Below are 14,226 nucleotides of genomic sequence, written 5' to 3'. Positions count from 1 at the left end.
CATCCTTTGGCTTTCCGTCTCACTTTAGACTTGCTTCGAACGGTGCCACTGAGCGCACGGTAGTGATTCTTCCTTGCGGAAGTTCTCACCGTCTCCCTAACTTTAGCCAATCCCTCTTCTCGAAGTCCTTTCTCACCGTGACCTGTCTCACGTTACTTATGCAGATAGAAGCCTGACAGCAGATGATTGTCTCCGTTGAGCGAGTAGGAGGTCGTGATCTACACAATACTGATTGACATTCGAGCTAGCCATACATGTCCAATATTGTCAGAACCATCAACCTTCTCTGTGTGAGGTAGACAGCTGTAGACATTCGAGCCTCAAAGTCTACTGTCGCTGGCTCCTTCCGTTATCTTGCTCCTGTCGCTGGCACGAGGACATGGCTGTTCGCAGAGGCTGCAGTTGTGGGAACCAGATCGACGTACAATTGTTCTGGTGACCCAGAGAGGCGAGGAAGAGAGTTTGAGGGGATTGGTGCAGTGGAAATATCTAGATGAATTCGAACACGAACCCGGGGGTGCGAAACGGTGGAACACAACGAGCTATGATCCATATATAGTACCTTCAACAAACAAGCAAGTCACATTTTACTGACGTACGTTCCAATGAAGCATCACTGCTGCAGGCAGGCCGATCTTTATGTGCTTGGAATACACGGTTCGCAACGCGGCTGCTGCGAATTCGAAGTCAGCCGTTCATGTGAGAGAAAACGATATAAACGTGGAGGAGAGTCGGCCTCTTTCACCACAGTTCTGGGAAAGGCGGTCACCAATGACGAAGCGGCGAGGCTCTACAAGATAAACCTGTCCTGTCAGTGGCCCACGACTTCGACTTCCGAAGCTGCCCATGCGCGCCTCCCAATGAGGATCTCGAATGCGGATCCTTTCTTCTCAGGTTTGCCTCTCAACTTCTGAATCTGGACACGGACATGGGCGACGCACACGAACGGCGCTCAGGTACAAAGGGCCGAGTGTTCCGTGCGAGTTCGATGGCGATTATCGATGGAGAGAGATAGGAAGGAGGGATGAACAACATTGCAAGCGATATTGATTGAGAAACGTTGCTACCACCTATGTTTGTCGTTGACCTGACGGGAGTGTGTACGTCTATCTTAGACGGTCAGGAGTAAATTCACCTACCCGATGGGTCTATTGTTATGTGGAGAGCGTACCGAGTCGGACGCCTTGCGCAAACCTGTCTGATACACACGTCTTGAAAAACGCCCTATGATAGTGAAATAATGCTAGTCACGCAGCGCCAAGCTGTGGAAATCTGGACAGCCAAGTGAGATACTTGCCAACGATGTGAAAGGGCTGGGTTCTGGACGGTTGATCCAGTACGGCCGAATATAGCTTACGGGAGACGAGTGATGAATGTAGCTCGGGATTCGTACGATGATCGGAAGACGGGTGGAGACTGCGAGACGTTTTGCGGCTGTTTGTGACTCTGCAATGTCAGCTGAAGTGGACGTCTGACACAAAAAAGCAGGGGGCGGCTTGAAAGTATGGAGGCACTGAATAGATCTAATCTCAGACCATCTGTTCATACCTTATCCTCAGGAGCATTGCGGCAATCGAGCTGAAGGTGCCATAAAAACCCTGAATCGAGACCCGGCCGTCAGAGTGGAGACCATGCAGACTCAGAGGCAGCGAAACGCGTACGCAGGCTTAGTATAGGCACTGTCAATGAGGAGGTCATCTGGTGGAACTTTCTCCGCTCAGATTCATGGCCATTCGTCATTGGTCCTCGCTGTCTGTGGTTTTCTTCCGCCGTCGCGTGGCGGCTGACCACTATCAAGCATCGTGTTGCTCCTGTGCTTTTCATAGTGGATAAGTACCCGTCAAATGGGACGAATCATCACACTGACAGGGCGTGCGATGAGGAAAACCCAGATAGAGCGTTCGCTCGTGTTGGAGTACGGGCCTCGAAATCAGAAGTCAGTAGGCCTAACATAAACCAGGCACTCAAGAGGGCAACAAGACGGCGCACAGGAGACAGACTCGCTATGACGCAACTACCGTGACAAATGGGCGGATGGGGAGACTAGTGTGTCGCCCGCCCGGCTGAAGAGGAAGAGGCTAATAACTGAAGCCCAAGACCATATTCAAAGAGCAATATCTTTTCGAACGTAAAATGCGCTTGGTTGTGATTGTGGAAGACAGAGACAGGTGAGGATAGGGGAGGATACGTGCCTTCATGTATCCAGATATGGTGAACAGCTAAGCAAGGAAGATCTACTGGTCAGCAAACACCCAAGCGACCGCAAGGTAAAGACACTCACCCGTTTCCGACGGGGGATCAGTCTACATAAAGGAGTAGTATGTACTACACTACCGAGCATGCTCTTCAATTTCGCGCGTCGCATGTCATATTTACCCCCAAGCAAGTATATACCTGCATGTAGGAATAGAGGGCGAATCAAATCGGATGTCAACGGTCAGGTTTTCGACACTCACCTAAATAATATTGACGTGATGAAATCCACCTGATCCAAAGGCAGATATGTGGGTGCAGTCTCAAGGAAGTTCACGCGAGCTCTATGACTAGATAGGAAGTATGGGGTCTGCTGTTGCTGTTGCTATGGACATCGAGAGCGAGTGGATGCGAAATTAAGGTGGTCAGGCGCTTGCAATCGAGGAAGCCCGAGAAGACACCTTGGATAAAGATAACCGCGTAACGACACCCATTTGGCGATTAACCGTAATTAAAAGGCGCAAAGATCAAGAGGCCCCAGGCTGGTGCACCTGCAATATTTAATCCTGACCCTAATTGCGTGAACCAGAGAGGAAACAGGGTGCGAGAAGATGATATAGAGGAGAGAAACCCCGCACGGATGAAGATCGATGCCCATGAGACTCATGAGAGTGCTGGCAGCCCAATGATCCAACATTGACGAGGCCGGGAGTCTGGAAGCGAAAGGAAGCGAAGTGTAAGTGTCCCGAGAGAGTTCGACAGAAGCAGATGAGGAAGCGAAGAAGAGCAGATATCAAGGTAGTGGGCCGGGGGTTTCAACTTGGTAGGCGTATTGGTTCTATCACCGGCCCAGAAAATAGATGACCTCCCGTAGAAATTAGACACGACGTGCGAGAGCCTCGTGTTGTGGTCTGGATAGTGACAGCAACAAAGATGGCATTTCGACGTCGTTCGAAAGGAGACCGCAAACCGCAAACACTGGTGTCCACGTATGATTATATGGTCATCTGATGAGGCAAAGCGAAAGAGGTATTATCAGATATCGACGCTCGAGGGACGGGAGTGTCGGCGACGAAATGAAAGATGAAAGCGGAAGATAGCGGAAAGAAGTCCAGTCTCGGAGCGGAATCAATAGTTCGCGTGGTATCCACGCTAATTTGTAGATTAGATCCGGATCACGTAAAGGAACAATGGCCTGCCTTTCCGGGCTTGTTTCCACCACACTCGACACGACACAAGGCCTGCGTGTCGCGCATTCTGACCTTTTGCCCGGGAAACTATCTCTATATCGAGTCACGTCTTGCGGGCGATGTCCTCACACAGCCTTAGAAGCACTACTCGTGCACAACGAACAGCTTTGGATCGTCCACATGGGCCACCTACTAGCTCGAGGAGTAAACGTGGTACGCACATCTTTGTCGGGCATGGCGACTCTTCGTAACTCGTGGGGGATATCGTGCAGTATCTATATGAACGCAAGAATAGCTCATGTACATGCTGCTTCAATAGGGACTATGTTGTGTATTGAGGTACCTCGAAGGCGCCATAGGAAACGTCATGCTACGGAAGCATTCGGACACGCTCACGGGCGTCCCTCCTCTTCAATCACGGGTGCCGCCTTCAATTTCAGCGAAAATCTTGCCTTTGGAGATTGCTACATCTCCGATACCAGAGCATCACCATCGCCGTCGTCTTCAGCCGTCGTCCATTCTATTGACACCCGCGAAGCAGCATTGGCCGAGAGGGAACGTAATCTCCAACGCCTGGAGAATCAGGCTCTCACCCAGCAAGAGATCCTGCGCGATACGGAGCTGGTACTTGCTGGACGTGAAGCCGAATTGGAAGACAGGGAACGATTTCTCGATCAAACCTCCATGGTTTCGGCTGGCCAAGTTCTTCTGGACCAGATTGAGGAGCACTACACATGCCCACTGTTAGTTTATTTCCCACCATTTACCCAATGCTGCGACATGCTCACCACCACCCCCCTCGTAATTCAGATGCTTGGACCTCATGTATGCGCACATATACACTAATTCTCACCGTTTTCTCGTAACATTACCATTTCAGCCACGCTGACTCGAGTCTCTCCGCAGCGCTTGTCCTTATTCTCTTCTCGCCTACAATTGTGGACACAGCTTCTGCGCTCTCTGTTTGATTAGATGGTTCTTTTCTTCTCTACACGGGTGCGGTTGCTGGCACGACTTCGTTAGCTGCCCCTTGTGTCGTTCTCTGGCTGTCGACCCAGCCCCCGATCCGCCCCGCCGAAACACTCTGTGCCCATTCATACCAAACCGTCTGGTCGACAACGTGGTCAACAATATGGTCGAGAAGCTTGAGGGTGTGGTTGAAAAGACAGCAGTCGAGGTCGATAAGCATGATGCCGCCTACATGCATGAGCGGTCGAAGGCGAAAGATGCGCCTCCCGCGTTATCTTCTGGGCTTTCTGAGTGGGGGAAGAGCGGTCAGAAAAGAAGTGACTGGACAGAGAAGGCCGCGTGCGTTGTTCTATTACTCTTTGTGCAGCATACTTCTGCTTCTTCTCGCCGAACTAAAAATCTACCCGCAGACGTGGTCGCACGGAGATGGCGCATGTTGTCGGCCATTGGGCTAGTCTCACGCCGTTTGACATGGTAGCTATTAAACGCCGCCTCGAAACGTAGCCAACCGCGGATAGAACAGGAAGAGAGTCAGGAACGATGGAGCAGTGGAAAGAGCAGGAGGTCACGCATACAGCTTCGATGGTGTCTGTCTTTAGTCTCCCTTCTTCGACGTATGACTCGTTCGCACATCACCTTCTGCTACATGGGATGTCACTTTTTTGGAAGTTGCCCTCGATCGCCGCCGAGTCTTTCTTTCGCCGAGACAACTCTACATTACTGCTTGAGACATTCACGGCTTAATTTGACCTCTTGGTGCTCACACATCGATATTCATAGCACACTGACCACTGTTATATGTAGAGCCGGCCGAAGTCTTACAAGAAAAGATATCGTGTCCATCGTTCACAGGTAGAAGCAGCGCTCACGCAATGCACGCATGCCCAACAGATCCTGTGCAAATTTAGATATTCGTCAACGTCCACCCAATTAGATCCACCAAGATGACCTAAACGTACCCAATCCTCTCTGGTCACCCAAAGCTCGGAAACTCCGTCCATTTTCCCAAGGACGGACGCCCCCTTCCATATGAGTACACGGGGATCAACATCCTTTGGCGGCGGCTGGATTTGGACCAGCGGCATATTGGAAACAAGAGGGACACAAAGTGACGACAGCCTGCTCTGCAGCGACTGCGACATTCCTTTGATCATCGATCCTCCACCGACCAATAGGACGCCCTGACCGAGGAACTTCTTGACTCGGTCATATCCTCCGGACCCAGCGTAACAGCTATTGAAGATGGCGAGGTCCAGCGCCGTTTTGCTCGCTTCGAATTCTAAGTCCATAGTGAAGCGATTCTCCCAAGATGGCAGCTCATTTACTGCTGAGTCGTTGGGCTGTGGCCGAGCGATAGGCGAATCAATGGCGTCAACGTCAATTACTTCTTGAGGGTTCGTGTCCCCCTCGACGTCAATATCCATGGGTGGAGCCTCCGTAGACGCCTTGTCCGTTTCTGCTTTCGCCGTTTCTTCCGTGGTAGAAGTCCTTTCCGCCGAATTCCGCTGTGGCGGAGGCACAGAGCCGTTGGACGGAGTCGCTGTAGATGCCTCTCCTTGAAAGAAGACGAAGGTTGGAACAAGATGTTTAGCTTAGGTGACAGGAGACTGACCTTCGGGAGCAGTGGAAGTGGGCAGTGGCGTCCCTTCCACACTCATTAATGTCGACTGTGGTGGGGCAGTGACAGCCAACACCTGGGTTTGTTGAGTTCCAGGTGCTTTCTCTGGGGGACGGACACTCTTTGCAGCGCTTTGCATGATGGCTTCGGTCTGAGAGCTATGCTGAGACTTTATCGGGTATCTCGATAGACAGGGGATGACATACGTAGCGTTCGATGGGGTAGCCATGGTCGAGATAATTCACAATCTCATCAGCGATATCCGGATGCTGGATGGGCCTCCGACCGAATCGGTTCTTATCGTAATTCACTACGTCGATGAAAAACATAACCTAGGCAGAGTTGTTAGTGTTTAACATAAATGAACCGATATAAGCGAGTGGATTCACTGAGGGCGCGAGGTGAAACTCGTCATATGCGCGCAGACCGTACTTTTCGGTCGGTTTTCCTGGAGCGCGAACGGTGAACGAGTATAGATTGAGAGCAACGTCTTGCTATTAGCCCAGTATCGATGTCAGTGAAGCTCGACAGCTCGTAATATGCCGTTGACGGACCTCGTTGAGGGAGCAGAGTCTGTATTTGATATCTTCGATAACGTTCCAGTCGTATCGACGCGCGAGGTCCAGTTCCTTGTACGGGAAGTCAATCCCCTGCAGTAGTATGGCGAGAAACTCTGTAACATGGTCCCCTCCGACGCCGATGACCAGCCTGATTTCGTCTGTTTAGATGTCACGACCAACGGTGACGGACAACTTACCGAGTCTCCGGAATTATCATTCCTTCATCAACACAAGCTATGCAGGATGATACCGCACCGACATCGACCACACATGCTGAAGAGAGACCAGCTCCGTATGTCGCTGCGAGAGATTGCTGCGAAATATGTGGACATTTGAGTTAGGCCCGATCAAGAAAGGGGCTTAGCGGACTACCTGTTGCACAGTAAACTGCTTGAACCCAATCTGGGATAGTAGTACATGGACGAAGTTCCTGATGTATGACCGCTCGTAGTAGTCCGGGATGACTAGGATAACAGAGTAATTCTGTAGAGGAAGTTCAGCGAACTACTGGTGCATGTGAGCTGACGAACTCACCTTGACTGTCTGCGAAGTGATTCCAAGCTTATCCTTCAGCGTTATTCGGACGATAGCTTCTATATCGTCGAGCAGCATTTGATTGGACGGATAGTCCTTCGTATTCAATTTATCTGCATGAATGGGCCACCTCAAAACATAGCCTAATTGAGAGGGGTCGGCCAGTCGAAGAGCCTGTCAACGAAAGGAGAGAAAACCTCCATCAATATGGGCGGTCTTTAGCTAGAGAAGAGCATATTTACATCGTCACCAACCAAGACCTCGTCTTCTGGCGGCTTCGTGATGAAGTTGATACGTTCAGAATCAAGTTCCTGGGGGATGATCTCAGGTTTCATGGTACGATTGAAAGAAGATGCCTTGGTGGGGGCATCTAATGAGACTCGAAGCTTCAAATAAGACATCGTCTGAAGCACGAATCCTTGCACCTTGGCAAATTTGTCGTCGAACTGCCAAAGCGAAAGTTCAATGGTAGACACTAGGTCATGCTACAGAAACACGTACGGGATCATCAGTGCCGGGGTTCACGATATACTTATCGTCTTTTGCTATGATTTTTGTAAAGCTGCTCCTTGTGCGGCCTTTCCGTGGGCGTACGATTGATTCCTCGAATAGGACGGGTGGGACAGGCGGATTAGTTTTTCTTGCAATGACGTTGGGAACGTAGACGGGATTGAGCTCGCTTGCACGTCCAATACGAAGATACCTAGATCCCGGATGAATTACAATGACGTTAGATCCACGCCGAGTCTGTAAAAGAACGATGACGAATGAACAACAGCGCATCTATCACAGTCTGAAGACAGAGACCTTACTTCAAGCGGTGCAGATGGCCCAACATCTTCGCTCACGGCCTTGCGTTTACCCGCATTCCTTGTCCATATGGTCTGCGACTCAGATTTCAGATATGTGTTTGTCGGGTGCTTGGGATTTAGTCTATATGAACCGTTGAAAAAGGCCGTCTCTTCAGAACCCCACTACTGCCTAGTACTTACTGCAATGGGACATGGAAGCTTGTATAGCGCATGCCTTGGGTGTCGTCCCTTTTGACATTCGGAATACCTCGAGGCATCCTATTTAAGCTGCTGTGGTCGGCTTGTGTGATGCTAAAGTGCACGAAAGTCGTCAAGTCGTTGAATTCGAGGAGAACGTTGTAGTTGATCTTATATGTTGAACGCGGTATAAGCGCCGCATTCTTGGTAGCGCTTGGCCATTTCGGCAATCTGCGAGAAAGTCACACCCAGCGGCTAATGCCACTCAGATTTTGGGTGTGGCGCCTTCCAGCTCTCAATATCAATCGCGAGGAATCGGATGTTCGTCGACAGGGGACGATTGGAAAGCCTCAAAGACAATATTTATACCAAGAAGTTGTATTTACGAGTGTGTGGTGGTGAATGTACAGGTTCGACCGAAATGACATCCTACAACATACAAAGTACCCCCGTCATAGAAACTTAGGACGTGACTACATATCCGTGATCAAAAACTGTCCAGCGCCAATGCGGCGAAACTCATCTAGACTTCAGGACGTCGCCCTCCCAAACCTCGTCAATATCGACCTGAGAGGTGTGGCCAACCTCGACTTCTCCTTCGGTGCCGGAGTCTTTGGAGATATCTTACTCGCGATCACCATCCCGGACTTCGTCTTGTCACCCTTTCCGACTGTACAGCATTCAGAGCTCTCCCCACTGCCTTGTTGACCATCCATTCCTAATTCAACTCTCCTTGCTGTATTCTCATCTCGCTGACTCAACGGCTGAGACTTCTTGATTTGATCACCACTCCGCTTCCCCAGTGTCCTGGCCCGTTGCAGCAGCGACTCTCCGGTTTGCCGAGCCCCAGCCGAACCCTGGATCGCATTCTCATCGTGTCGACCAAGCATAACAGACTTGGCCCTTCTGCCGGAACCCTTGTTGTGCTGGCCGAGCGAGTGAGGCCGCCTGACTGCATTCTCTTGTTTCGGGGCGGATGTGATCGAGCCAGCTTCCACCGTCGCCTCTACGATGTTTTCCTTGTTATGGTGTTTGCCAGCTCGCGCTGAAGACTTGGAATCACGCGATGAATTCGCGACGAGTTGAGATGAGTGTGGCAACGAGACAGGGTCGGAGGTGCCATTCCCTGAGAAGTTGTGTACTCGTACAGAAGCTCGACGAGCAGCGTTGGTAGGTATGATCGTAGGAGTTGGTGCTGAGTTACGAACGGACTTTGCGGTAGGGAAGCGAGTCGAAGGAGTCGAGTTGTTGCTGGTTGAAAGATAGTCGAAGCCGTTGAACTCGTCTGCAAGGAATGTCTGGCGAAGAGGTGATGGCTGTTTGGGCGGGGAAGAGCATTGTGTGATAGATGACCGTCCTTGAGACGATTGCACAGTTTTTACTGGTTTCATTGCTCCGAGGCATCCGCTGGGCCCGATATTACGAGGTTTAGTCTGGGGTATAGAGGCGCTATTGATGGGGCCGCCGGAGCGAGTGCTTGTCGTAGGGGCAGGGTCAACAAAGGTCACTGATCGTCGAGGCTTCACTTTGGCGAGCGGGGGCTTGGAAGGATCTGATACTGTGGAAATCCTAGATGGTCTACTCCGTTATGTTAGCACATACTCATGATCCTGTAGTATGAAGGATATATGTGCTTACTCATGAGAAAGACGCTGGGTCATAGAGACATCCGGTGACGCCAAATGGTTATAATCCGTGGTGACGAGATCGATCTGACGAGGCGAGGTAACGGAGGGAGGCACAGCGGCAGCAGTATAACGGCGTGTTACTTTGTCGTCTTCAGAAACCGACGGCCGCTTATAGTGCGACTTCGTCCTTGACGGAGGCTGAGCAGCAGAGATAGCAGCAGAGCGAGGTGTTGCCAGTGATGACCGTTGTGCACGAGGAGATACAGGAACCGCCGAAGGCTGCACTACTTTCGGTTCGCTAGAAAGTGGACGCGCAATAGGTGTTGGAATGTCTGATGAACCTCTAGATTCTGCAGAGCTGCCGGAGGGTGTTGACGCAGCGTACTTCGTCAGAAGATCATCGGCGAAGGCCCATTCATCTTCGCTACCTCCTAGTGACGGCCTCGGAGAGTTGGGACAAAGAGAAGGCGTCTGAGACATGGGCGGCGTCAAATCGACTTCGGAATGCTGGAGTTCCGTAGGAGTCGATGGCTTAAGATGAGCGAGCTGCATGTGAAGGTTTCCAATCATATCATCAATCCCCAGAGACGAGACCTCTGAAGGACCCGTAAGGTTGAACGTAGGCGAACCAGCTTCAGGTGAACCTCTAAACGCTGTTGGTATAGTAGGATAGTAATCCGGATCAGGAGCCTTGCTCTGGAGAACAAGATTTAGAGGAGGCAAGGGACTTGACCCTCGTCGCAGAGCTATCAAAGAGGGCTTGCCCGAAGACCCAGGCGACCCAGGAGACGGACGTTCGATCGCAGAAACAGAGCAAGCGGAGGTCGTTATTCTGATCTCCGGAAGCGGCAGCAAGCAATCGAGCGGCGTATCACTGCTATTCGCGTATCTTGGAGTGTCCTCAACGTTATGGTCGGGTTGTCGTCGGCCGGCGGGTGCTCCAGCGTGTTCTGTTGAATAGCAGGCGCTGACAGACATGCGCCTGGCAAGTCCTGATGAGTCGACAACAACCCGATCTCCCATGTGGTTGTGGCGTGAATGAAAAGGAAGGTGTGATTCTCGACGATGTATCGTGAGATGTGGCGTTTCACCCTTCGTCCTCGAGGTATCAGGAGGAGAGCTGGCTCCAGAGGGAGAGAGGTTGACGAAGTCTGCATCTGCCTTTCGACGCGAGTCTTCCGGCCGAGCTTTGCGGGGTGAAGTTGTATGAATAGGGTCTTCAAAGGTGCATTGAGGGAGGACGTTGACAACCGAGCGCAATGCGGGTCTCTGTGATGGTTGACGCCGCATCGTGGGTGGCCACGGTTGGTTGTCTCTCGTGAGAGGTGCACGTGTGAGCGACTGGAGCATGTTATGAGATGTAAATATACTGAAGAAACAGTTAAGGTGACCTACAGTCCATTTACTGACACTAGGGGTGGTTGCTTCGATACCTTTCAGGCGAGGTCCTGTAGGAGCAGAGACGAGAATCCTAGGGCTTTTGCTCCACGATGGACGCCCACCCTTAGAAAAAGCCAGAGAAGTTCTGAGGGAGACCACTTCCTCTTTGGATAGCAGTTTCGCGTTTCGTGATAAAGAGGGGGTATCCAAGGGAAGTTCATAACTGATCGCGGGAAGGGCGTTAAGACTTTGTGTTGAGGCTAGGAGTGAAGGGTAACGATCGAAAGGAGATACACTGAGCTCGAAAGACGTGGTAGAGTTGCTGAGGGGAAATAGATAGCTAGAGGCTAGGAACTGTGGATGTCCATCCTGAGAGGCAGAGGCGTCCGGCCAGGATGAAGACATAAGTGTGGTGTTGGAACCAAGTAAAGAGTTCGAACAGGCAGAAAGCTTGGTGTTGTAATGAGTACCGGCACTCACCTATTGCGGGCTGGTTCAAAGTCCGCTGTGCCGCGTCTCGCTTACTTCCGTAGCCGAGTGGCTGCAGGCTGTCACCTACGAACGCAACCCAGATTTAAAGGCAACAACGAGCATAGTGATACTCCATACAACTACGCATAAAATCATCTAAAATGCTTCCCTTTCATTTGGTCGCGACAGAATTTTCTAATTTTGGGGTGAACGAGCTGCACGACGGACCACACGCTCATATCAAATCACTCGAAGAGAGTGAAACCATTATGTCACGACCAAATGAAATGAATGTATGTACAATAATATCCTAGATTTTGTTAGATTTACTGGTGGGGTGTACCTTGCCCTAGAAGTGCAATGGTCTCGTACATAGGTGCCACCCAGCCAAATCGGTGAGTCTCACTGTGGCCCGCGTCGAAATGGCATGCGGCTTTCCCGGCAGCTTTCAAAGTCCGCCAATTTGCAATGGACATGGCGCTTGGTGGGAATGCCGGTACTCAGTTGTAATGTTGATATCTCTCCGTGAGGATATCAGATATTTATTTAAGAAATTGATTTACATGGCCTGGTGGTCTAGTAGTATGATTCCTTCTTAGGGTTTTCGCCATTTGGAGGAGGTCCCGGGTTCAATTCCCGGCCAGGCCCATCGTTTTGTTGTCCCCCTTTGTCTTCCCTATCTTCATTGTTCCTTTTCAAAGAATATCCGGGGAGTGATATTGACCTTTTGGGGATATGACTTCTGGTTCTCTGAGACCTGAGACCGACAGTGCAAACTCTTACACTACTCACTTTGTTCATTCATGAAACGGCGTCTACTGAGAAATGACCTCTCCGGAGCCTTGCGGCAGTAGGCGATGGAGCTACCACGATGGGCCACGATCTCTGCAAACGGAGAAGAAGGTGCGTTCGGGTTGGTCACTTGTTTTATTATTAGTCACTCGTACTTACTAGAAGGCGTCTACCAACAAGGACTCGGATTGCAAAAGATGGCAGCCAAGACAGAGTAAGTCCAAAGTGTGTCAACTCAGATCAGGTTAACCGGAGACTATGTGCCACCTTCGGGGTACATGCACCTCCCCACTAAAAGAATTTTTTTATAGTCGCTGATCCACTCTGTTACGAACAGAGCCCTTCGAAAGCCTACCTTTACACCGTGCGCGTGACTTCTTACTCATAATCGGACCGCTTTTTTCAACAGTCCTGGTATTTCCTGCTGCATGTTCTTGAAGCTGAATGGCTAACTGTTGGGCGTTTATAACGTCCTTATACTAGCCTGAATACACAGACCAACCTCGGCAGCTCTGGCGCAAAGGGTTCCACCGCTGAGCCCCGGATCTGTGTATCCAGGATGGGCTAGGATCATCTAGGTTCCTACGATAGCCACTCACTCGTACGTGACCATACACACGACCTGCACGAGTAATCCATCGGGCATACAGTGTTGTCTGGAAGAATTGTGCCACCATCCGCGCATGACTCATGGTGCTAAAGCCCGCCTTCCCCGCATGTCGGGTTTAACAGGACGCCCTACCACCGACGCGATGAGGCAATGCTCCTTTTCGTGAAGTAGGTGTCTCAAACGATCTACCATGAGAGCTATGGTCATGAGCTCGAAGAGCTCAATGTTTCGTTCGTAGGAGATATGGACTGCCAGGAGCCAGGATTTTCATGCGGAGAACCTGGAAGACATGATTATGTTCTAGATGCACTCACCTGATGTGCCTTGTATACAGGCGCACTCACAAGGTTGAGACGCGCATTTTATACTGTCGTGGGCTTGTGTGAAGCGATGGAACTCGACCTGAGTCCGAGTCCGGGAAACTAGTACTGCCTTCATGTCTTTGCGCCAAGTGCTCACTTCAGCTAGCCATCACTCCGATTCAGAGTTCATTGCTATCATAAGTGTTGCGGCGATATACTGCGATGTTCTGGCTTGCGCTTTTGCCACTTACCTGCGCACTGTGAGAGCGGCCCGGGGTGACATTCACCCTTCAAGTCGTGATTTTCACCGTTCACCCCCGAAAACGGTGAATTACGGTGAGGGCGAAGATAGAGTGAAAGTCGCCTTCGAAGAATCACCCCTTCGAACGTCGAATTTCACCCAGATCGGCTCCCCCGCCATTCACCAGCATTCACTCTCTGCGCTATTTTCGGTTCACCGAGCGCTATGCGCGGTGGCTTCGGTTGAAGCGACTGCTCGATTGTTACATTAACTTACACGATGCTCGAGAACAGAATATAAATAAGTTGAAGCTAAAGTGTACGACAGGTGGCAGTCCGTCATGTATCAACAAAATTTGGACGGGATAGAGAGCCGCTGCGGTCCAAAATTGCCCATCTCCTACCAATATCCTTTACGCGTGCTACCAGACATTGTACACACGACAAATCCATGAACTCTTCTGTTTTAGACTCGTGAGAGTAGTATTGAATGTCCAAGAGACCGTGCGTGGCTTCGATTTCGCATGTTGTGACGCCGGCGAGGAAGACGACCTCCGGTTCTTCTATTCCAAGCGTAGGGCAACGTTGGAGGTGGATAGCGACGACGTGTTGTAAATGTCCGTACTGTGTCTGTGGGATGTACACGGGCTCGACATTACGAAGGTGCGCGAATTTGTCGACCATGATGTGGTACTTATGGTCAACAACGTAGTTAGTGGTTGACTCATGAGTCTTATAGCGAGGAGAGCA

General features: G+C 50.8%; 4 protein-coding genes and 1 non-coding gene across 5 annotated transcripts; 2 read left to right on the top strand and 3 right to left on the bottom strand.

Moving 5' to 3' along the window:
* Positions 1-3,383: 3,383 nt before the first annotated feature.
* Positions 3,384-4,807, top strand: STEHIDRAFT_111295 (uncharacterized protein; the record flags this gene model as incomplete). Its single annotated transcript, XM_007304437.1, has 4 exons — positions 3,384-3,596; positions 3,723-4,126; positions 4,407-4,691; positions 4,720-4,807. 4 exons carry the CDS (start codon positions 3,384-3,386, stop codon positions 4,805-4,807), a joined length of 990 nt encoding a protein of 329 aa, XP_007304499.1.
* A 391-nt stretch (positions 4,808-5,198) lies between these two features.
* STEHIDRAFT_157181 (actin-like ATPase domain-containing protein) lies at positions 5,199-8,133 on the bottom strand (the record flags this gene model as incomplete). The annotated part of the gene is made up of 13 exons (XM_007304436.1): positions 5,199-5,246; positions 5,312-5,907; positions 5,965-6,121; positions 6,177-6,302; positions 6,360-6,464; positions 6,525-6,678; positions 6,728-6,843; positions 6,903-7,013; positions 7,065-7,238; positions 7,307-7,510; positions 7,566-7,811; positions 7,877-7,997; positions 8,057-8,133. The coding sequence occupies 13 exons, from the start codon at positions 8,131-8,133 to the stop codon at positions 5,199-5,201; spliced, it is 2,235 nt and encodes a 744-aa protein (XP_007304498.1).
* Positions 8,134-8,583: 450 nt separating this feature from the next.
* On the bottom strand, positions 8,584-11,466 carry STEHIDRAFT_157180 (uncharacterized protein; the record flags this gene model as incomplete). The annotated part of the gene is made up of 3 exons (XM_007304435.1): positions 8,584-9,631; positions 9,692-11,022; positions 11,092-11,466. 3 exons carry the CDS (start codon positions 11,464-11,466, stop codon positions 8,584-8,586), a joined length of 2,754 nt encoding a protein of 917 aa, XP_007304497.1.
* Positions 11,467-12,097: 631 nt separating this feature from the next.
* Positions 12,098-12,180, top strand: STEHIDRAFT_t152. Its single transcript has one exon. It is a non-coding gene; the product is annotated as a tRNA-Pro (tRNA).
* On the bottom strand, positions 12,109-13,016 carry STEHIDRAFT_111293 (uncharacterized protein; the record flags this gene model as incomplete). Its single annotated transcript, XM_007304434.1, has 5 exons — positions 12,109-12,212; positions 12,325-12,417; positions 12,680-12,776; positions 12,827-12,898; positions 12,924-13,016. The coding sequence occupies 5 exons, from the start codon at positions 13,014-13,016 to the stop codon at positions 12,109-12,111; spliced, it is 459 nt and encodes a 152-aa protein (XP_007304496.1).
* Positions 13,017-14,226: the final 1,210 nt, after the last annotated feature.

The sequence above is a fragment of the Stereum hirsutum genome, assembly GCF_000264905.1.
Source record: "Stereum hirsutum FP-91666 SS1 unplaced genomic scaffold STEHIscaffold_7, whole genome shotgun sequence".
Classification (NCBI taxonomy): domain Eukaryota; kingdom Fungi; phylum Basidiomycota; class Agaricomycetes; order Russulales; family Stereaceae; genus Stereum; species Stereum hirsutum.
The sequence above is the reverse complement of the archived record's forward strand: the minus strand, read 5'-3'. Positions and strand labels throughout refer to the sequence as shown.